Raw genomic sequence first — 23,595 nt, forward strand, 5'->3', positions numbered from 1 at the left:
AAAGGACAGACTCCAAATGATATTTGACATTTCAACTTTTTAGAAGGACTAAATTTTACAGATTGTAAAAACAAAAACAGAGAACATGAATTAAAGCAAATTAATGGTCACTTAATGCAACAAAATGTGTGCTTTTATTGCTTCACAAACCTATAACACATTTAAGCACACTTTATTTTCATTTTTTTTAATGCTCAACTTGCTATAACTCCTCTGTTAACTTTATTTCTTCTACTTTTAAGTACAATTTACTGCTAGTACTTTAATATTTAAGCAGATTTTCAGCTGCTAGACTTTGACTTTGACCAAATTATAACAAATGAATACTTTGGTGATTTTTAACTTTTTTTTTAGCACAATTTAATATACCATTTATATGCTTAACTAGCTGGAATTCCACTTTTAACATATAATACCTCTGCTAAAAAGGACTATTAGGAACTATTAGGATTAAAACCTGATGGTTTTGCTTTCTAATGGGAATTGGCTTAATGGTTTTCAACTAGAACGCCTTTAGAATCCATTTGGAAACCATCAAATGCATTTAGAATCAGCCGGTGGTCCCCTGATAAACCATTAGGATCTTTAACATTGTGATACCAACCCATCAAAAAGCCAAAACACGTTACAAAACCATCCGGAACCAACAGAAACACTTAATGGTTTTATGGGTTTATTAGCAAGGAGGCCTACCACATCAGAATACGTGTACCAGATAGAGCGTTCGCGTATTTCTGCTGCTTTATGGCTTTTAAGTACATTTTAGTACATGTGCTTTAATATTTCGGTCGATTTTATACTGCTTGTCGGACGTTTAACCGCATAATAACAAAATAATTCGGTCTGTATTCGCGAATCGGTACATTTCTTACCCCACCGCATATAAGGCTTCATTTAACACCCGTTTTCGGGAAAGTCCCGCCCTCCGTGCGCTCTGATTGGCTAGAGCTGCGGTTAAACAAGCAGCAATCGTATTGGCAGACTGCTTGGGAGTACTTTCCACTAGCCATTCAGAGCGTAGGAGTGGGCGTGGCTACTCCAGCTAATCGTGAGTCAGTCTGGATTAGTTTCTGTGAGATTTATCGCGTAGAAATTACGTTTTGTGGTGTTGGAAGAGGAGGAAAGCGGCCCGTTATGAACCATGGCCTCGGATCTGCAGCTGAACAGGGTCCCAGTTCCACCCGAGGAGGAGGAATTCCATCAAATCCTGAAGCAGATCGGTGGGAAAGGGAATGTGTACTTGGTGGGCGACGTGGACAGAAAGGATGATGAATGTAAGTGCAGCTTGATGAAGGAGTTCGTTGCGGATGTGCTGGCTGTGGACGGCATGCATGGAGAAATGAACAAAAACGGGGAGATCGGGTCAGAATGCTGTTCAGGGTCAAAGGGTCAAAGCCCCGGCAAGCCCGAGGTGGGTGCAAGAATGAGGGCTACGTCTGATAAAGGAAGGGCTATGCACTGTGCCATAGTCGTGTTCCTGTTCAGACATGCTTATGTCCGTGATAAAGCCAACCATGTGAGTGTGAGGGAAGTGCTGAAGGATGTTAGGACCAGGACAGAAGGCCACGGAGTCCGGCCTGCCCTGCTTGGGCTGGTTCATGACCACTGTGAAAGTGCAGAAACCGCTGAATCTGTGGAGCTTTTGGAGCAGATGCTGAGGTCAGTGTTCTGTAAACATCCACACGACTCCATCTGGGCTGGACATTTCGTTCCTAAAGCGCCGGACGGAGTGCAGGCGATCAGGAGGCACATCTGCAGATCTGTGCTTTCGGCCCAGGCTGCCCAGTCCACAGGTGAAGTGGGATATACTTTTGTGTTTTTATTCCCCCCACCAGTTTGTGACCATCTTGCAAATTGATTTTGATCTCAGTGGGGCTAACCTGGGGATATTTTACAAAGCAGGAACTCTCAGAAAGCCGAATTGTCTTTTAGATCTATTAGGCCTAAAGGGGTATTCCACCAATTTTTCAAAATCCTAATTTAGATTAGAGAGAGATGTCTTTACAGTGGTGGTGATAGGAACCAGGGGTCGCCATGACTACAACACAAATATAGACATTTTATTTACTATCCAGAACCACCAGTGAACCTACACGTGAAAATCTAGGGGGAAAAAACTTTTGTTCGGGGACTATTGTGCTTTAGAACCCCCTTGATACTATGTATCCCTCCACCATGAATGAATTTAAAAGTATGTTTTAGGCCAAAATCTTTCTCAAAACTGCTTTCTGTAGAAGTAATAACTTTCTATGAGGAAACTTTTAGGGGCAGATGTCAGGGGCCGGATTCACAAAGGCTTTCTTAAAATAAAACATGCGACGGTTCTTAAGGCAAACACTAAGAAGTTCGTAAGAATGTTCTTTAATGCAATTCTTGAAAAAAAAAAAACTTAAGAAGTTCTCAAATATTCTTAAGAAAACCTTCATTGTTTTCTTATGTAGGCTATTTTACCATGTACCATAATGACGCAAGATACAGTTTGAATTTGTATTAACTGTTATTTTCGTTATTTAGTTTAATCTGCTCAGAGGAGCAAAATGGAGGAAAAACATCAAACCAGGCTTTAAAAAAAATAGCAAACAAGTACTAAGGTGATGGTGGAAGAAACAGCCAACAGGGAAAAATCCTCCTTGGAAAATATGATAATTGTGGGGTGACGGACGAGGATGAGGAGCAGCAGAGGCAGCGTCCATGATAAATTTAGATGCTTGCCTTGTCAGCTCTCACAGCCTGAGACGAGTGTGAGTCTGTCGTAAGGTTAGGAAAACATTCAAGGACATAATATTTTCAAGAATACCACTAGTTCTTAGAAATATTCTTAAGAAAATAGTAATTCTTAAGAATTTATTTGAAAAATAATAATTCCTTGCGGCTTTTTTTTCTTAAAAATGCAGTTAAGAAAAAACACACGTTATTTAAGAAGATTTGCTTTCTTAAGACACTTTTTGTGAATCCGGCTCCAGGTCCCTATCACCTCCACTGTAAACAATTTGACTCAAGTTACTCTAAAACCGAGCGTCTCGTGTTAAACCACTCTGATTGTCTTTGTTTACACGCTGAAAGTTTGAGAACATGTTGGAATTCCTCTTTCAATTTTCCAGCTTTGTGAAATGATACATAAAGTAAAAATAAAATGGAAAAATACCAACTTAACTTTGTGTAATAGTGACTTTCAGTGCAGTACTGATGTGTCTGTGTGTAGTTCATGTCTGTTGGGTCCAGTTTGCACGTCCATTTTTAGTCACAAGATTTGGAGCGTTTCCTCAGGCATGGAAAAGCTGGAAGGGAAAATCAATTTTTACACACAAGATTTCTTTCATAAAACAAACAATTTGCTCTTTGTTGATTGTTTTGCTGTTTGTCGTTATGGCCGCAGACACCAGCCCGGGCAGAAACAGCCATTTTTTCTGGCCACTACGACAGTGTTTTAGGAGAGGGCGGAGAGACCGGCATGACACAGCGTCGGATGACCAGGTTCAGAAAGGTGAGCCGGAGAGAACCCTGTTTATCCACATTCATATTAAATCAGATTGCTTTCAGCCTTACTTAAAAGAGGTGTTTAATCTCTGTAGGAAGTGCAGAAAGCAAAGAAGAAGAGATCCCCCTGCAGACGAGAGCCGAGCCATGCTTATGAGGACGCGGGTACCAAGGCACAAAATGACCACTGGACCCGTAAAATGTATGCACAGTTCAAACCTACAGATTTCTTAGATGACAATGTTAAAGGACCAGATCAGCAGATGAAGTTTACTTAATGTTGCTGCTCCCAGCATCTGTTTGATGCTTATGATTTTGGCTGGATCTCTGACTTGATTGCACCTTTTTGGCTGTCCTTAACACTGTTTACACCTTTTACATATTACAAATGCAGATGTAATATTTGTTAGTCCTTTATATATCAAGCTGTCGCATTGCTGACTGACTGAGTCAGTGATTTGCTCTCAGGCGAAGCCTTCACTGAAAATGTTAAAACAGTTTTCTTTGTAAACTGATTTATCACTGTGTCTGATTAAAAAAAAAAATGCTAGTTTTTTTTTTGCACTTTTCTAAGCAATGTGCAAACTGCAAGTAAAGTATTGTTACTTGATTGTGCTGTTCTAGTATATGAATTACTGCTGATTATTTATTTCTAAAAATCAGATTTAGTAGACTTGATTAAAGGGCTCATATCATTCAAAACCTTTTCCTATTTTTTTTTAAATAAGACTTTGATGTAGTGTGTAACTAAATGCACTCAATAATCCGATCATAATTTAAATTCAATTAAAAATGTAATTGAATTCAATTAAAAATAAAAAATAAAATTAAAATTAAAAGTAAAATTAAGTATCCCACAATGGGGAAATTTCACCTCCGCTTTTTGACCCATCTGTGCAGTGAAACACCACATACACGCTAGTGGGCAGTGAGCACACTTGCCCGGAGTTGGGGGTTAGGTTTCTTGCTCAAGGGCACTTCAGTCATGTACTGTCAGCTCAGGGGATCGAACCAGCGACCTTCTAGTCACAAGGCTGGTTCCCTAACCTCCAGCCAGTGACTGTCCCCATAAGTGGATTTCTGCAGTTATCTGATTATTCAAATGGTCATGCAAACACCACACTCCGATCTAGAAATCTGATTAAGAAATCTGATAAAGAGGCTGGATTTTAGCTCAGCAATCAGATTTCTCAGTGCATATAAACACTCTGATTTCTTTCGGATTTCTCAGTCTGTGCATGTGCGGAACAGACTGCTGTTCTGGAAATAAGCGAGCAGCGCCGCCGCGAGACACAGCAAAACACTTTTGGAGCGACGCTGAAGCCAAATTCATCCTTGACGAAATGAAGGATTTAAATATTCTTCATTTTCTAGATGATGTATGAAGTTTGAGTTTAACGTGTTGATCAGATTACTGACAAAATCTGATTTTCTGCAGTTATTGGATTATTAAGTGCATGTAAACACACTCAGTGTTAGAGTTTTAAAATGCGCCACTCATTTCCCATCCAAACATGGAAACTAAGCCAATTTTTGTGATTGTGACAAAAAACGCCGTACTGTGCAAAACCACCTACGCAAATTGTTTAAAACATTTATCTGGGCATTAAGTGTGTTTTTGTTTGTTTCACACAGTGAAAAGTAACAAGAATGTCTTGTCTTCAAAAAGTGGTTAATATTTTTTTGAGCTTGTTCATAGAACAAAGTTTTGGTTCCTGACTTCCTGCTGCCCTCCAGCCGAGCCTAATCCATGTCTGAGAAACTGGTCTATGAAGTTCTTACACTTTAGTTCAGATCTTTTGGTTCCCTCTGTGTTTTAAAACAGCGCTATGTACCTGATTTAATTTTGAGCTTATTGATTAAATAAGCTATGTATTGGATGGTAACTGTGAATAATCTGGGCTGCTGTGAGGAGAGTTTATTAAACAGATAAACATATTAAGGTTTGTAAAATCAGAACTTGTTTAGTTAGTTATTTGTAATTGTTCTGATGTTGGTGTTTTAGCTCTTATACCCAGATAAATGGCTTCTTAGGTTTCAGGTGTCTAAAGCTTTTGCACAGTACAGTTCAGTTTAAACTGTTTAGCCCCACCCATTCAGCCTACAGCAGTTTAGCCCCACCCATTCAGCCTACAGCAGTTTGGCTCCACCCATTCAGCCTACAGCAGTTTGGCTCCACCCATTCAGCCTATAGCAATTTAGCTCCACCCATTTAGCCTACAGCAGTTTGGCTCCACCCATTCAGCCTACAGCAGTTTGGCTCCACCCATTCAGCCTATAGCTGTTCAGCTCTACCCATTCAGCCTGAATTTATAAAGGGTGTTACAGCCCAGATTGCTTTTTGAATGAGGCAAATTGTAGTGCAGCCAATCAGAACAGAGCTCATTAACATACATCAGTCATAGAGGTACAGTAATAAAAGCGGCCTGTTTAATGGTCTTGGTAAATAAACTCACACAAACATTGTAAGTGAACCTCAGTTAAAAAATAAATTACAAAAAATGGATATGGGCCCTTTAAATAAGTGTTCTACCCCAAATCTAGAATTTAATGAGCTTGGAAAGTTCACAGATAAACAAGCTGGACATGACATGCTAATCAAAAAGTCACTTTTGTTCTGATCATTTGGTTCTATTTGTATTTTAAAGCTGCACTATATAAGATTGTTTTGTTAAAGTCAGAGGCATTGAATTTTTCACACCATGTTGTCTGTCTTTACACATCAATGCCACACAAACAGGGTCAGAAAGAAGGTCTGGCTCGATGTTTCGGCCTCAAATGTTCTCAAAATCAACATTGTACCGATGAAGATGTGATGGCAATAGTAGATAATTCATTCACATCCTCTGTAGAGGCGTCCTGCACCGAGTTCTGACTGAGTTCTCTTTAAATTCTCTTTCAATCATCTGATTCGTCCGCTCTGAAAACCCATGCTACCAAATATTCTTCCGCACACTGCGTGCTGTTACACATTTCCACCAGAGAGGGCTCCAAATCCCCAAAACTTAGATAGTGTGGCTTTAACCAAGGCAACCTTTCACAAAGTTTCAAAATCATCAACTCCAGCTTAATTACACAGTATGTGGGTAGTATTCTCTAATTGAACTTTACTTAATAATTAATTACTTAAATTACAATTAATCTTCACTATTTTAATCATAGAAATGATATATTTTATGCTTAATGCTGTATTACGACAGACTGTTAGTGTAATAATGTACTGTATAATGTTGATTTTATTGCCCTTTGTCTACTGTGTCAGTATTTTTGTAATGAGCCTGGACATTTTTATAGTTGTTTTTATAATTCTTATAGTTTTTTATAATTCTTACATTTGTTTTTTATCATTCTTATAGTTGTTTTTATAATTCTTTTTTAATTCTTGACGTTTGAATTTAGTTTTCATTTATTTTCATTGTGAAGAAAATGAGTTTTAGAAGATTCAATAAATTATTTATTAATCATAATGCTGTGTGTTTGAATAGTCTGATTATGTGTATTCTTTAGTCCGCAAGTTTTGACTTGAAGACCACCTCCCCTAATCTAATCCTGACATAATAAGGCTTACGCGTTCCACGGCCTGCTGTAACTCAGGAGCTGCCAGGTTTCCTCAGCCTCCATGATCCGCTGCAGGTGGCACCAATAACAGCGGACAAAAGAGCTGGAATTCCATAAACTCCACAAGGAAATTAAAAAGACTGACAGGCGCACAATATTGCCTACAATAGCGCGGTAAAAACACTGGAGCTGAAGAGTGAAATCTCATTCACTCTGTAGAATCAGAGAGGATTAACTTTCTTACATTAACGCCAGTTAGAGGAGAAAGAAGTCGCCTGTTTTTTTCTCCTTCTCTGTTTAATGTGTCAAAATTTTAACTTAAATTATAAATAACGATCACTTGGCTTGACTTGTCTTGGATTAATAATGACTTAATTATTCATATCTCAAAACAATAACTTACTATGTCTAAATAATGATATACTTTCTGTAAGTTTTCCCTTACACTTACTTTCAGTATTTTAAAACTGTGACTTATTTTCTTGAAATTTATTTTCTCACATTTTTGCAATAATGGCTTACTATGTTGTTCTAATGACATTTTCCTCATAATGTGGCTTTTAGTATATTTAAATAACTTATTTTATTAGGTTTGTCTTAGTATCTCACAATATTGCCCTACATTGTTGAAATAATGACTTATTTTCTTAAAATTTGGCCTCAGTATCTCAAAATAATTACTTGAACAAAATAATGAGTTGTACTACGGACTTAACATCTCAAAATAATGACTTGTTTTCTCAAAGATTTGACTTAGTACCTTGACACAATGACAGATTATGTTAACTTATATTCTCAAAAATTTTAATTAATATCCCAAAATAACATCTCGATGAATTCCTTTCTTGAAATGGAATTAGTCATTATTTTGAGATACTATATTAAAACTTTGAGCAAGTCATTGCTTTGAGAAAGTGTGGCATTTTTTCAACATAGTAATTATTTTGAGATACTTAGTCAAGATCATTTGCCCTGACGTTAGAACAGTTCTAGCAGTGCTTCACGTGAAAGGGCAGTTCCACTGATTTTTCTAAATGTCAGCAAACAGAGTCGTTCAGAGTGGTTTGGTGTGAAACGCTCTGTTCTAGATAAACTTACTGAGTCAGAACTGTTCACAGTGGTGGTGATAGGAACCAGACGTCCACCTCTAAAAGCTCCCTCACAGAAAGTTACTACATTAAATGATTATGAATTCACTGCCTGATGTCTGAGACACTGTTTTGTGATAAAGTTTTGATCCTAAACATAAACATATTTTAAGTCAATTTACTTTAATCCATACACGGCGGAGGGATACGTGCAGGGTGTTGTGAGACAAAACGTTCCCCAGAGAAAACTAGTTTTTTTTCAGTATTTATGACTACTTAACCATCATCAACATTCCATATAAAAACTCAAAAGAAACGTGTAGGTTCACTGGTGGTTTTGGATAGTAGGCAAAATATAGTATATAGATTTGTGACCCCTGGTTCCTATCACCACCACTGCGAAGAAATCAGAGTCAGTACGTTTCTCTATAAAGAACTTCACACCAAACCGCTCTGAATGGCTTTTTGTAAATATCTCAACCACTGAATTGCGCAGAAATGTTAAAAAACGGTGGAATTCCAATTTAAGTACAGAAATTTTGAAACTTGGATGGAATTCCCCTTTTAGTCCCGGCTGTGGTGGCTTGAACTGACCGCTACGTGGCGCTGTTTATTCATTCATACCGCGGCCTCAAGGGGTTTCCACGCTGATTGCCCTAATGAAAATGCACAAAATTAACGAAATTGCAGAAAAAAGCTATAAAGCCTATTTATTTCCCACCTTCGTTTACACATAAGTTCAAATTTGCATATGATTATAATAAATGCATAAACATAAACAGGTGTGAGAGAGGTGTGGGCAGCCTTGCTGAGGACCCGAGTTCACCGTGGACAGTAAAGCCGAGGCGCCGCTGGAGAGAAGCGCGTTCAGCGGATTTGCTCTTTGAGGATTCGCCGGTTTATCGTTCCGTGTTTTTTGTGATTTGTTTATTGGTTTTAATCAGCGCGGCTCCGCTAATCGCACACGGGGATCTGCTTCACTCAGAAGTGGTTTGACGCTCGGACAGCAGGATGATCACTTCGGCCGGTGAGCGGTTTGAGAAACGGGGCTCATTTAGCTGAGTCACACGGACTAGGCTAACTTAGCTTAGCACGCTAAGCTAAACGAGCAAAATCAGGCGACACCGGCGTCAGTTTTACACTCTGCCTTCGCAAAACAGGCTACAGTAACCCAGACTAACGTCAGCTTTGTTTTAAAATGGTTATTTTAGCGTGGACTTTGTGCCGCGTCTTGATTTAAATTTTCCGTTCCACCTTAAATTGTCTGGCAGAACGTAGCTGCCGTCCTGCTGCACCGCACGAAGCCGCGGCAGCATTTAAGGTGGACCGGAAAATTCGAGCGAGAAGCCAAGTTCAGAATCGTTTTAGAACCGCGTGCTCTGTTTAATATGAATTTGTTTTGTTGGAGAGAGACAGAAACAGCTACTTAGCTCGGTAACACAGGAGAGGACGGATGAAATAAAGAGGTTTATTTCCAAAAACAGAGCAAAATCGCTCAAATGAAGGAGGTGGCGTTAGCATTAGTTAGCCAACGTAAGCTAACTAATTTGACTTATGTTGGTCGCAACTTTATTTGGCTGCTGTGTAACGTTAGTGAGACATTTTAAGGTATTTCAACAACTGATATAATGTTTATGTGCCTTATAATTGTAGACATTTTTATGTTGTCTTTGAAACCATGACCACTTTTTGATCTGGAGTCCAGAAGTGACATGTTTTGGTCCGTTAGCTACCGTTTAGCATCGGCTAATACTTGATTCCCGTTGTTGTTGTGGAATGTTTGAGTCGGTATGTGGACCAAACATGCAACGTTAGTTGTTTATTTTCTCTCTATTCTCTTTCAAAGGAACCAAATCAGCAGGAATAAACTCAAACTTAATGAAAGGAACTCGAGCTGAACTTAGCTTGGTTAGCCAGCTTAAACGAGCTTAGTCAACATGACTCAAACTGGCTAACTAGCTTAGCTTGTTGACAGAACTTGTCACTTGTATTCTGACAACTTCTGTAAACGCAGGTCTCTTAAATGCTGGATCTAAATAAGAGATCTGCAGTTAAATATTTGAGCTGATCATCTAACTTTATCAAATTAAAGCGCTCAGCTTGTGTTAAGATAATGGTAATGTTATAGTCGGTCTGCTTGACATGTTGGTCAGCAGCTGGTAGTTTCCTCGGATGTAATCGTGGTGTTTTGAGATGTAGCTGCCTTTGACAGCTTCTTATTTGAATATTCTTAGTAAATTAAGTTATTAGAATTATTAAACAAAGTGGATATATACCTTCAGCCCACTTCCACTGACTGGTCAAGTTCAATGTTAGCCTTTGTTCCAAGACACTTGACATCTGAGTGAAGTTTCTCACAACCCTGAATTAACAGTCAAACTTTTATCCTACCAGAGTCGCCTTGTCTACAGAACAAGAGATGGACAGTAGATTTAAAGTTGAATTCCACTGATTGTTTGAAAATTTTGTACATAATTCAGCAATTGAGATGTAAACAGAGCGATTCAGAGTGGTTTGGTGTGAAATGGTTCAGATGTCTTTACAGTGGTGGTGATAGGAACCAGGGGTCGCCATGACTACAACACAAATATAGACATTTTATTTACTATCCAGAACCACCAGTGAACCTACACGAGTCTTCTGAGTTTATATGGAATGTTGATGATGGGAAAATAGTAATAAATCTTAAAATAATAAGTTTTCTGTTGGAGATTAATTTTATTTTGCCATGCTTGGATTTTAAAAGAGAGATTTCAGGCCAAAACCTGACCTCAGGAATGTTGTAAAACAGTAATATAGGCATTATTAGCCATTTCATATAACAGCGTTCTTTGTGGGGGGGCTTTTAGAGATATTAAGTGTTTCATACGTCTGGTTCCTATCACCACCACTGTGAACAGTTCTGACTCGGTAAGTTTCTCTAGAACGAGTGTTTTACACCAAACCACTCTGAACGCCTCTGTGTACATCTTAACGATTTAATTATGCAGAATTTTTGAAAAATGCCCTTTACGATAACCCTTGAATTTGAACATTTAATGTTGGAGGCAGATTACAGTGCATAAGCAGTTTGGGTGGTTGTCAGTCCATGATTAAGCAGTAACAGTTAGAACAGGGTTCTAGACAAAAACAAACAGTAACAGTTTGTGTGGGATTTCTGCACAGGAGCAGACGGAGGCTGTGATGCTTAGCGCAGCCTTTCTCCAGGCAGTTTGCTCCAAATATACACCGATCAGGCATAACATTATGACCACCTCCTTGTTTCTACACTCATTGTCCATTTTATCAGCTCCACTTACTATATAGGTGCACTTTGTAGTTCTACAGTTACAGACTGTAGTCCATCTGTTTCTCTGCATACTTTGTTAGCCCCCTTTTACCCTGTTCTTCAGTGGTCAGGACCCCCATGGACCCTCGCAGAGCAGGTACTATTTGGGTGGTGGATCATTCTCAGCACTGCAGTAACACTGATGTGGTGGTGGTGTGTTAGTGTGTGTTGTGCTGGTCTAAGTGGATCAGACACAGCAGTGCTGCTGGAGTTTTTAAACACCTCAGTGTCACTGCTGGACTGAGAATAGTCCACCAACCCAAAATATCCAGCCAACAGCGTCCTGTGGGCAGCGTCCTGTGACCACTGATGAAGGACTAGAGGATGACCAACACAAACTGTGCAGCAGCAGATGAGCTATCGTCTCTGACTTTACATCTACAAGGTGGACTGACAAGGTAGGAGTGTCTAATAGAGTGGACAGTGAGTGGACACAGTGTTTAAAAACTCCAGCAGCACTGCTGTGTCTGATCCACTCAGACCAGCGCACCCACTCGTAAGCTGATAAAATGGACAATGAGCGTAGAAACAAGGAGGTGGTCATAATGTTATGTCTGATCTGTGTATTATTCTCTAGTAGCTGTTATTGTTGTTAACTGTTCTTGCAAATGTGTGTTAAAACTCATAACCTGTTGTCGTTTATGCAGCTGGTATCATTTCCCTCCTGGATGAGGATGAACCTCAGCTGAAGGTAACAGCATTGCACAAACCTGTTTACACTCAGTATTAGAGATGAAACGATATTAAAATTTCATATCACGATTATCGGTATTATTGCGATATTGTTCAAATGTTTTGAAAAGTAAAATAAATAAAAAAATAAATACTGATACACAAACTGAAACTCGTTTCACCAAATTTTATTTTAATAAGGTCAATACATTTTTAGTATTACTTTTGTATTACTTACAATACTTGTAATACTCTGTAAACAAAAGAATAGCAAATGTATTATTATTACAGTTATTATTATTATTATTATTATTATTATTACTACTGTTATTATTCTTTTTCTTCTTTTCTTCTTCTTCTTCTTCTTCTTCTTATTATTATTATTATTATTATTATTATTATTATTAATTACAATAACTAGGGATTTCCCTGCATAGAGAATTAAATCTCGACTCACTCTGAGGTGGGTCTTAATGGAAAATTACTACTTCTAAGAAGTGCTGCACTCGGGGGATTTCTGTCCGAACTGCAACTGCAGCATTGTTGTGCCCTTGTGGCGCTGAACCCCTAATCAATACAGTGCACCAGGAAAAACAGCCACAATCACAGAGGAACTGCGTGACCGCGCTGTGAGCTCCAGACAGTGTAGAACTCACACAGTGTGTCTCCACCTGTTGAGCTGCTTCTCTAAAAGCATTAAAAACTAAATCATAACTTAAAATTAATGCGCATCTGAGCTGCGGCAGAAACACTCCTACAGTTTAATCTCCGAAACTTTTCCTAAAATCAGCACACAGCGTTTACTCGCGCGAGCTCCCGTCTCAAAGCACACTATCTTCCCTATCTAGTGCACTTCGTGGATCATGAAGTAGCAAATCCTTCACCCAAAGAGTGCAGGAAACGTTCGACTAAGTCATCTATAATCAACTTTAACAACAGGTTACAAATTCCCTATTTAAAACTCACCTGCTTGTTAATGATGATCGTATTTGTTTGAACAGTAGCGCCCTCTGTAGGGGACACTGAGTGATTTGAGACGGTGTTATTCTCAGACAGTAAACACTGCAAGCGAGACGAGAAAGGGGAGCTGTGCAGATTGAACCTCTGCAGCGTCTCGTTCCAGAGCTCGTGTGACTGTTAACTCAGAGCTCGTTTTGGAGACTCTGCTCCACAGAAATGTGTTAAAAGCTTTAGTTTCGATTCACAGTTGATTCACCGATTGTTTTTCTTTTTTTTGACGCTAAAAGCTTCATTTTATATGATTAACGAACCATAAGCATAAGTTAAACCACACAAACCGTGACATTTCTTCTATTTCGAAGTCCCCACAGACTTCTACGTTGAAGGTAACCTTGCATTCTCTAAAATGTAGCGGGTGGTGGTCGCGAGATGACTCGTAAAGTTTGATTTGTTGCCCCCTTTCGCCGCTGTTTTCTTTCGGCCTGTTCTGCAGACAGGGTGGTCATCTGCAGACAGGGTGGTCATCTTCAATTAACTTTCCTTCTGCATCCTTATAAAACCCAAAATATGACCAAACGTCAGACTTGGTCTTCTTAGAAGGCTGAAATATCTCCGAATCTCCGAGTTTTCACACCGCGGTAATCGACCGCGGTTTTAACGATACTTTAAAGTTCAAACGGTACTACTAACCGTCATTAATTTTACCGTGAAACCGGTAACCATTTCATCTCTACTCAGTATTACTTTGCAGGAGTGAATAAAAATCATATAATTGCACACCTGCTGTAATTCTGTTAGTCCTCTAATGCAAAATGAATGTGTTGTTATCAGCAAAGTTCTGGCAGTGCGTACTTGGCAGCTTTTATGTTTCAGATAATGAGTTTTGCATTGTCTGGTGGGAAAAATGGGCCATTTGGCCACTCTAAAGTTAGATATTTTCATTTTCCTAAGAGTGCCTAATGGTTTGGTAGATTGCTTATTCTTTGCTTCTATTTTTGAGTTAATGTCTAACAGTGTTCTTTGTTTATAGGAGTTTGCACTCCACAAGCTGAACTCCATCGTCAATGACTTCTGGGCTGAGATTTCAGAGTCTGTGGATAAAATGTAAGTAAGCTTTGGATAAGAGAGTTATTTTTAACCAATATATGGATATAGTGAATAATGATTTTAGGAGGTTCTTCCTCTTATTAACGTGCACTATATATGTGAAAGTATCCAGACAGCCCTTGTAATGAGTGTATTTAGCTACTTTGAAGTGCACAGCTTGTATAATCTCCACAGAAAAGGAATGACTAATATAATAAGACGCCCTGGAGGAGCTGTACATGAGCCTAAGGTCACAATGCCCAAAGCCAAGTGTGAGGGGTATAAAGCCTCCCAACATTGGGCTGTGGAGCTGTGTTCTCTGGAGTGATGGAGGTCCCTCCAATACCTTTGGGAGTGCTAGTTTTCACCTTCCTAGCATTGGTGGTATCTTGTGATTGGGGTCCAAAACTAGTATCCAATTCCATCCACACGAAAATTGTAATCAGTCAAAATTGAGCTGTTGTCCTTCATGTTATGTTCCTGACTGCTGGAAGATATGGATAGTTGTTTCTGTATTCAAACATCAGCGCATGGAACGGTTAATCTAGTACTCGAGAACCTGTGCACACACCTGTAAAAACAGTTCTACGTGTGAATGCTTCTCTGGTTGTTCAATGCTAATTTGCTTCTTTCTTTCAGTGAGGTCCTGTATGAAGATGAGACATTCCGTAGCAGAGAGTTCGCCGCCCTGGTGGCCTCAAAAGTGTTTTATCACCTTGGCGCTTTTGAAGAGTCCCTGAACTACGCTCTCGGTGCCGGCGATCTTTTCAATGTCACTGATGATTCTGAATATGTGGAGACGATTATTGGTGAGTTTTCTTCATGCAGGCAGTTTGGGTTTACCTTTTAGTCTAAGGTCGCGGTCACAGTGTACTGTCACCTCGCTGTTTTCTTCACTAGGGTGGGGCAAAAAATCAGATATGGGGGGTCCAGATGCGATGTGGTTTTAGAGTGGGGCATGGAAGTGAACAGCTAGTGTTCTTTCCCATGCAAGTGAAAATGCTTTTCCATCAGACGGTTTTTTCTTGTGTTTGGTGTAGGGGTGGGCAATATGTCAAAAAATAATATATCGTTCTAACAATGCACGATACGCATCGCAGTATTTTTATTTTTTTTTCCTGAGATTTCCTGAGGAGTTGGAATAGACAAAATAGAAAATGTAGTGCCACATCTGAAGGACTATAATAACAACCATAGTAATAGTAAAGTGCTTTAATAGCTTTAATGATAATGATGATAATAATAGTAATTATGTAGTGTGTTCCATTCTGAAGGCAGCTCTCTTGTTGGGCAGCATTTTAACTGAAAAGGAACCTTAGTAGGCATCACATTCGGGACAGTGCTTCAGAGCCGTCATACGTCATAACTTTCAGAGTCAACTTTCACTGCACTGTGCACGTTTTCTCTGTTTACTCGAAGTCGCTGATTAGCTTACACTCACCTCTGACTGTAAAGGACGGCTCTTGCATCTACGGCAGCTGTTTTCCTGCATTGGCACTGTTGTGGAAATGCGTATATGAAGAACAAGCTGAAAGAGTCATATCTGTCATGATATACTCGACTCAGATAATTGTGACTTCTGGTTTGTAAATCATTTCAATTCATTCACTGTCCTCATCCACCTTAATGAACCTGCTTTATTTCTAACACACAAAGGATAAAAACTGCTTATAACTTTGTACAAAATGCTCTCAAAAAATGATCGCACACAGTCTGTTAAGCTGCTAATGTGCATTTTATTTCATGCACTCTCATCTTATATATGAGCTCCTAGTCTGAAATTTAGCTGTCAACGTTCGCCTAACACTGGTGTGGCTGTGATAAACACAGCAATACGAGACAAGCAGAGCAGGCAAAAACAAGCATTTGTGGTATTTATTTTTTAAAACATTTATTTTCTGAAGTTCTACATCGTCCAGTGTTAAAGTATTTTCTCATTGTTCAGGGAGAGTTTCAGTCTACAACACTGGTTCCGCTGTGTTTTTCCCCGTATACTGCAAAAGTGAGCTGCTTTCAGTCGTTCAGTGCAATTTTTTCCCTGTAACAGGGGAGCAGGTGAACAGTATTGTGGGATTGCCTTTGCTGAGAAGGATATGTGCGATGTTGTTTTCAGATTTGGTCAAAATAAGGCACCGTAGAAGGCAGCTGCCTTATGCTGGCTTCCGAAATGGGACAGTCTTCGTCTCAGGAGCGCGCAAATGCTGCCTTAGAATGCTGCCTACTCAGACAGCTGCGTCCCGATTGGAACGCACCGATAGTAGTATGTTTACGACTGCAATGATTTTTATTCAGCTCTTTGCAAACTGTATCCAACTGAACAAGCCTAATTATGCTCTAATTGTGCTCTTTAAGTACTGATGATACTCATGCCCAGAAAGCATAATGTGGCACAGTGTATCACGATGACGATATAATATTGTCGTATTGCTCACCCCTGATTTAGTGTGACCATGGCTGAACGCAGGAGTGCTCAGACTTTGTATCTCAGGGAAGCCAGCTAAAAGTATATAGTGGACCAAAGGTCAAAAAGAAACTAAGATTATACAAATAACGAAGGTTGAGGTCTGAAGTTCTTCAAAATAGGTTGTAAAGAAATTCATTCATTCTCTCATTCGACGAGGGGGTGGGGAGTTTAGGTCAGCTCACTGGTGGGCGACCCTGGTTCATTGTCAGCCTGCCTTTCTGTTCCCCAACAGCCAAATGTATTGATCATTACACCAAGCTGCGAGTGGAGAATGCCGAGCTGCCGGAGGACGAGGAGAAAAAGAGCATCGATCCTCGTCTGGAGGGCATCGTTAACAAGATGTTCCAGCGGTGCCTGGATGACCACAAATACAAGCAGGCCATCGGAATAGCTCTGGAGACGAGGCGCTTGGACGTCTTTGAGAAGACCATCCTTGAGTCGGTATGTTACTCCTTACTCTTTATTTATTTACTTATTTATTTGTTTATTTACTTATTGTTTTACTTTTGGGCTCATAGTGATATATTATTTGGTCGACATTGAAGTTTCACAGATTTATCATTGTTGTTTAAAATCTCACCAAGACTTTTGTAAGTTTGTGCTGCTTATTAAAATGAGCAGTTAAGATATTTGACTGTTCACAGTTGACAATGTTTAGTCTGTAAAGCACAGCTGAATGGTTGGAATTTTAGTTTTTGACCGTATGAAATTTTATGAACCCGTATTATGTACCTTTAACCAGGTGCTGAATAAGTAAAGATGTACTTTTATTTAATTCTTCTTCTTCTTCTTCTTCTTCTTCTTCTTCTTCTTCTTCTTCTTCTTCCTCCTGCCCTGTTCGTACTTTCTGGTTGTTAGTGTCAATGCAAAGATATACTGAAATGGCTCACCTGGTCTTTATTTAGCTTAATTATATTTATTTGCATTCTTGTTTTGTGACAATTTGTATAATGAAGTTGATGTTTTCCGAGCACAGCGGCAACGAATCACGTCAGCTCTTTCTTTCTTTATTTTTTAATTTTTTTTTTTCTACACAGAACGATGTCAGTGGGCTGCTGGCCTACAGCCTGAAGATCTGCATGACGCTAATGCAGAATAAAAAGTTCCGTAACGAGGTTCTCCGAGTCCTCGTCAAGCTGTACATGAACCTGGAGAAGCCTGACTTCATCAACGTTTGCCAGGTGAGAAATCTCGACGTTGACATTAAAGGAGTCGTCTGAGGTAGTTGAAGCTTATTAAGCTGTGTGGAGTTCAGTATCTCTAATAGGCTTGATTGTGTCTTCTGACACTGTATAACACACTGTTATCTGTAAATGGACAAAAGCATGCTGCCTGTCAAAAAGCGAAAAACTTGAATTTTATTTGAAATCGCTTTGATTGTTCACTGTTCCTTTACTATTCAGACGTTTTCCTTGATCATTTTAAACTATACTGGCAAATAATATATACCTCCTAGCTTAAGATAGTGAATAGAAGGTGACCCCCCCCCTTCTGTCTTGTAGTGCCTGATCTTCCTGGATGATCCCCAAGCAGTGAGTGATATCCTGGAGAAGCTGGTGAAGGAGGATAACCTCCTGATGGCATATCAGATTTGCTTCGACCTGTACGAAAGCGCTAGCCAACAGTTCCTGTCCTCAGTCATCCAGAACCTGCGCACCGTCGGCACTCCGATCCCTGCCGTCCCAGGGTCCACCAACACCGGCACTGTGCCAACTCAGGACAAAGACAGGTGGGCACAGGACGGGAAACTGCTGTCAGTGATTGAAACTAGTCTTCTGTCGGAGTTGTGGGAGGGGAATGCCACACACACACTCGCGCACACACACTCTAATCACTGTGCCTATTTCTGAAAAGCTTTTAAATTCTAAGGGTTGTTGTTGTTGTTGTTGTTGTTGTTGTTGTTGTTGTTTATTTTTATAAGAGGGCAGCGTGGCAGGTGCTGAAGTTCTGATGGAGACCCTTTTTTTTTATCTGAGCCAAATCAAAGTGTGTAGAATATATTTGCAGCGCTGTAGAATATGAAAAATAATATTGCAAGTTTCTTTTTTTTTTCTAGTAATGATTTTATTATAGCCTAGAAACAGTTTTGAATTGTTTACTTCTTAAATAAGCTTTAGTGTAGATGAATTTTAGGCATAACTAACTATTGGAAAGAGGTTGTGATTGGCTGATTCATCAAGTATTTACTCATCAGGGCAACAGTTTGTTTGAACAATATTACAATAAAATAATTGCAACAAAATTTTACCGTTAAGATACTTGCACCTTTCTTCTACATATGAACTGCTAACGCTGTTGCACAATGCAAGCAGCAAAAATTGGCTTGTGTTTGGGCCACATTAATCCAGGATGTGTGAATTCTGGTAAGGGCAGTACACCACCTTTCACTTGTTGAAGACTTGTGGCTGGGCAGCATGGGTAAATCTTTAACTTTGGCCAAGCAGTTTCTTGCATATTATGTAAGGACTTCTGCTCAGGTTCTGGAACTACATCCCCTGGTTGTCAGTCTAGCTTTGGCAGCTTATTTGAACACCATTATTTGTTTTATATGACTGGCACATCTATAGCGTTGGCACTCTCTTTATTTCTTGATTACTGTGTCTCATGTTGCTAATTGACAATTGAAGCATGGTTAGATGTGTTTTTAAAGCCCTATTGCAGGTGTTTGGCAGTATTAGTAATGTTAACAAATGTGTAGATTCCTTTCTGATTAGGATCGACTCACTTTAGAGAACGGCAGCAGCGTTTTCTCCTGTTTGCTCACCCTGTGGATGCTGTGTTTTAGTGATACCATGGAGACAGATGACAAGGCTGGCAGTTCCCCCGCTGGAAAAGCGGCAGATGGGGTAATTATGTCTGGAACACATTATACTTTTGCTTTCAAGGCTCGTGACACAGCTGACGCTGTTGATTACAGTTTAAAAATGTATGTAGAACTGTGACAGTTGAATGTTTTCACGATCAGGTTCTAGCTATTATCCATTCTAATGTTGCCTGTGTGTCCTGTTTCAAAAGAAGGACGAGCCAAAGGACCAGAACTCAAAAATGATCAAGATTCTCAGCGGTGAAATGGCCATCGAGTTACATCTCCAGTTCCTCATTCGAAACAACAACACAGACCTAATGATCCTCAAAAACACAAAGGTGAAAGATTAATTTCTTTGTAACTGATTGCAGTTGATATTCTCTGATGTAATAACTAGTCTAGCTAACTAGTGCTCAATCATCAAAAATGCTCTGTTTGTAGCATGAGTGAGTGAATCTAAATAGGAATGCACAATATATCATTTGTTAACATATCAATTCTGTTTACATGCAAAGATTTTTGCCGATCCCATTGAAAACATTCCGATTATAGATTAAGACTGAGGTGTTTATTCTCATTCCACTCAACAATCTGATGGAAATCTGTTTACATGCTCACTACAAGTAATCCGATCTAAAATTGTGCATGCGTAGAGAACCACTTAGTGTAGACGTTACCATGACAACGAGCATCACATGAGTCCAGTCAGAGTGAGATGAGCAGCAGTGAGCAGTGCTTGTGTTTTTAATTGCTTTAAAATGATGTCAGACTCAGGAAAACGTCCTTCACATGTCCTCATTAAAGAAGGCTGAGAGGAAGACGTCGTGTTCTGAGACACATAAGCTGGACGTCCGTCCCACCGCCGTCTTTTAAAGATCAGACCATAAACTTCGTCTCCTCTGCAGACCAGTTTCTGCTCCGCCATGTTGAACGGTATAAACTTTCACTATGACGTGACGAACATGATCAGAACGGACTTAAACTTTCCGATAGGGAATGTAATCAGATACAGGCGTACACGGATATTATTCTTCTATTTAACAGATTATTTACAGGATTACCCACCTCGATCAATCAAAGAAACTATTCCGATTGGCCTCAGTCAGACTAGTGTTAGACTAGTGTGTATTCAGATTGAGGTGTTTACATGGACGTCTTCTATTCCAATTGAGCTATTAGTCAGATTATTAGGCTGCATGTAAACATGGCAACTGTCAAAATATTGGCAAATATAACACAATTGATGTGAATAAGCCTCTAATCGCTCACTTTTGCTGTATACAGGGAGTGTTATTAGCCGAAGGAACAGTGCTAACGTTTTCAGTGTTTTGTGTTTTTAGGACGCAGTACGAAATTCGGTATGCCACACAGCAACGGTCATAGCAAACTCTTTCATGCACACGGGAACCACAAGTGACCAGTTTCTCAGGTAACACTACCTTTTAACAGTAGTTTTAGTTTCTGCAGGACTCTTTTTAATTTGTTTTATGTGACGATCATGTTTGAGTAAACCCTCATCCCAAAGGCAGCCAAATAAAAATAAAAACGTTTTCATTTCCTTACAGAGAAAACCTGGAATGGCTTGCGAGAGCCACAAACTGGGCAAAGTTCACAGCAACAGCGAGTCTTGGTGTCATTCATAAGGTAAGCATTTTTTTTTAGTTTAATTGCTGTTTGTTTTACGCCAAAATGATTTACATGAGGCACCCGTACAAATTTAAGAGCAGTGCTGCATTTACCTTTTATTTTATGCTCTTTCTAGGGTCATGAAAAAGAAGCCCTGCAGTTGATGGCCACTTACCTGCCCAAAGACACCTCACCTGGCTCAGCCTACCAGGAAGGAGGTGGTCTTTATGCTCTTGGGCTGATCCATGCCAACCATGGAGGGGACATCATTGATTACCTTCTCAGTCAACTGAAAAACGCGAGCAATGACGTAAGTGTCCAGTCTGCTTTCACAATAACTACATTTACATTCACATAGTGGTCCAGGTTTTTGCTTAATCTATGAAACTAGATTAAACCAAGACTTTTACAAAAGTTGTGAAGAATTTGTTTATAAACGTGTTTATATGCACGTCTTCATCACACTGTGATCATCTACGTATGAGGTTTTTCGGCCATTTTTCCTTCCGTTTAAATATCCCCTGATGTCCATCTCTGACAAAAGGGGGCCTGTCTTCCTTTCCATAATAGTGCAAACCCTTTTATTGGCTCTGAAATTATGAATCATTAATATATTGAGCAAAATGACAGATCTGTTCTCTGAGGTCAGATTATTAAACGCGGTGCAGAAATCTGCACATGGGTCAAATTTCGGTTTCACTCGCAGTCATTCTGTTTAAACTGCATTATTAATATTTTAATAAACTTTTTTGCTCTCAGAACATCTGTCTATATGTTAAATTAGTGTTGGGTTACTGATGAACTTCAATAACACGGTATCATGGATTTTCAGACGTATCACAGTATCATATTCAGGTGAATTTAAAGTTTAACATTAATAAAGTTAATGAACTCGTGCATCTTAAGTTTCCATTTTTATGGATTTTAAGCAAATTAGTTAAATGTAAACCATCAAGGATTGCATAATATGAGAAAAGTGCACAAATTTAAATGGTACTTATCTATCAAATATATTGCTGAGCATATCACTATAACAGAGATGCATGTAAGTAATATCATGGTATACTGGCATAGGTGAGATATTGCCCAGCACTATATTTGGCATGGAAATTTTGTTTTATGTCATGGAAAAGCCGTGGAATTCCCCTTTTTAAAAAGTCAACGAACAGTAATTATGTGTGGAGGCCAACGTTCAAACCAGAAACCATGTGCAGAAAATGAAGAGGAATGTTTTGGATTTTTCCTCTTTCTCTTCAAAAAGAATACTTACACCGATCAGCCATAGCATTATGACCACCTCCTTGTTTCTACGCTCATTGTCCATTTTATCAGCTCCACTTACTATATAGGTGCACTTTGTACTTTGATCACACACAGAAGTGCTCCTGGAGTTTTTAAACACTGTGTCCACTCACTGTCCACTCTGACACCCAATACCTTGTCAGTCCACCTTGTAGATGTAAAGTCAGAGACGATAGCTCATCTGCTGCTGCACAGTTTGTGTTGGTCATCCTCTAGTCCTTCATCAGTGGTCACAGGACGCTGCCCACAGGACACTGTTGGCTGGATATTTTTGGTTGGTGGACTATTCTCAGTCCAGCAGTGACACTGAGATGTATAAAACCTCCAGCAGCACTGCTGTGTCTGATCCACTCAGACCAGCACAACACACACTAACACACCACCACCATGTCAGTGTCCCTGCAGTGCTGAGAATGATCCACCACCCAAATAGTAGCTGCTCTGTGAGGGTCCATGGGGGTCCTGACCACTGAAGAACAGGATAAAAGGGGGCTAACAAAGTATGCAGAGAAACAGATGGACTACAGTCTGTAACTGTAGAACTACAAAGTGCACCTATATAGTAAGTGGAGCTGATAAAATGGACAATGAGTGTAGAAACAAGGTGGTCATAATGTTATGCCTGATCGGTGTGTGTCTGTTATGGTTTTGTAGTATTTTAAAGTCGGGTCCTGTAAATGTTTGTAACATCGCTTATTTTTCCTGCCATCTGATCCTCAGACTGCTCTAGTTGTAGTTTGTATTGATTTGTTGTTGGCGACTCATGGCGCCCCCAACGCTATCGGAGAGCCAATCAGCATTCGCTTGAGGCACAACTTGACAAACTCTCATGACACAGATTGAGGTTTTGGAGGTGTGCGTTGTGGCATAGATGCGTTTGCGTGCATCTTTGCTGAAGCACATATTAGCCTGTATTAGCCCGTGACACTCACATGATTGTTTGTGATCATATCATGGTTGTATATCAGTGTGAGTGTAAACAAAGTTATTATTGTTTGAAGTAAATGAAGTCCTTTTGCTTCCTGTTGCAGATTGTCCGTCACGGTGGTGCACTTGGTCTTGGACTAGCTGCCCTTGGCACTGCCCGACAAGATGTGTATGATCTGCTCAAATCAAACCTCTACCAAGATGATGCAGTTACAGGTAGGGCTGAGAGATGGAATTGTTTTATATCAAATTGCAATTTTTATTATATAATACATCAACAATGTTGTCTTAAGTTTGAATG

The 23,595-nt window shown here is 39.6% G+C and overlaps 2 protein-coding genes across 3 annotated transcripts in view; both read left to right on the forward strand.

The window, feature by feature from the left end:
- Positions 1–1,029: 1,029 nt before the first annotated feature.
- LOC118819489 lies at positions 1,030–4,241 on the forward strand. Its single transcript, XM_036587313.1, has 3 exons — positions 1,030–1,793; positions 3,377–3,484; positions 3,573–4,241. Exons 1-3 carry the CDS (start codon positions 1,142–1,144, stop codon positions 3,632–3,634), a joined length of 822 nt encoding a protein of 273 aa, XP_036443206.1. The 5' UTR covers positions 1,030–1,141; the 3' UTR covers positions 3,635–4,241.
- Positions 4,242–8,917: 4,676 nt separating this feature from the next.
- psmd1 (proteasome 26S subunit, non-ATPase 1) overlaps positions 8,918–23,595 on the forward strand; it is an 87,282-nt gene continuing 72,604 nt past the window's right edge. The window contains exons 1-13 of one of the 2 annotated variants that reach the window (XM_036585828.1): positions 8,918–9,150; positions 12,099–12,142; positions 14,114–14,187; positions 14,809–14,978; positions 16,866–17,074; positions 17,671–17,814; positions 18,136–18,362; positions 19,419–19,479; positions 19,652–19,777; positions 20,780–20,868; positions 21,005–21,083; positions 21,202–21,375; positions 23,399–23,510. In XM_036585828.1, the coding sequence (XP_036441721.1) occupies positions 9,135–9,150; positions 12,099–12,142; positions 14,114–14,187; positions 14,809–14,978; positions 16,866–17,074; positions 17,671–17,814; positions 18,136–18,362; positions 19,419–19,479; positions 19,652–19,777; positions 20,780–20,868; positions 21,005–21,083; positions 21,202–21,375; positions 23,399–23,510 (1,525 nt within the window). In that variant the 5' untranslated portion in view covers positions 8,918–9,134. Of the gene's footprint in view, positions 9,151–12,098; positions 12,143–14,113; positions 14,188–14,808; positions 14,979–16,865; positions 17,075–17,670; positions 17,815–18,135; positions 18,363–19,418; positions 19,480–19,648; positions 19,778–20,779; positions 20,869–21,004; positions 21,084–21,201; positions 21,376–23,398; positions 23,511–23,595 lie in introns of both variants that reach the window. The other variant, XM_036585827.1, reaches the window with a different exon arrangement.

This window comes from Colossoma macropomum, unplaced genomic scaffold, assembly GCF_904425465.1.
Source record: "Colossoma macropomum unplaced genomic scaffold, Colossoma_macropomum, whole genome shotgun sequence".
Classification (NCBI taxonomy): Eukaryota; Metazoa; Chordata; class Actinopteri; order Characiformes; family Serrasalmidae; genus Colossoma; species Colossoma macropomum.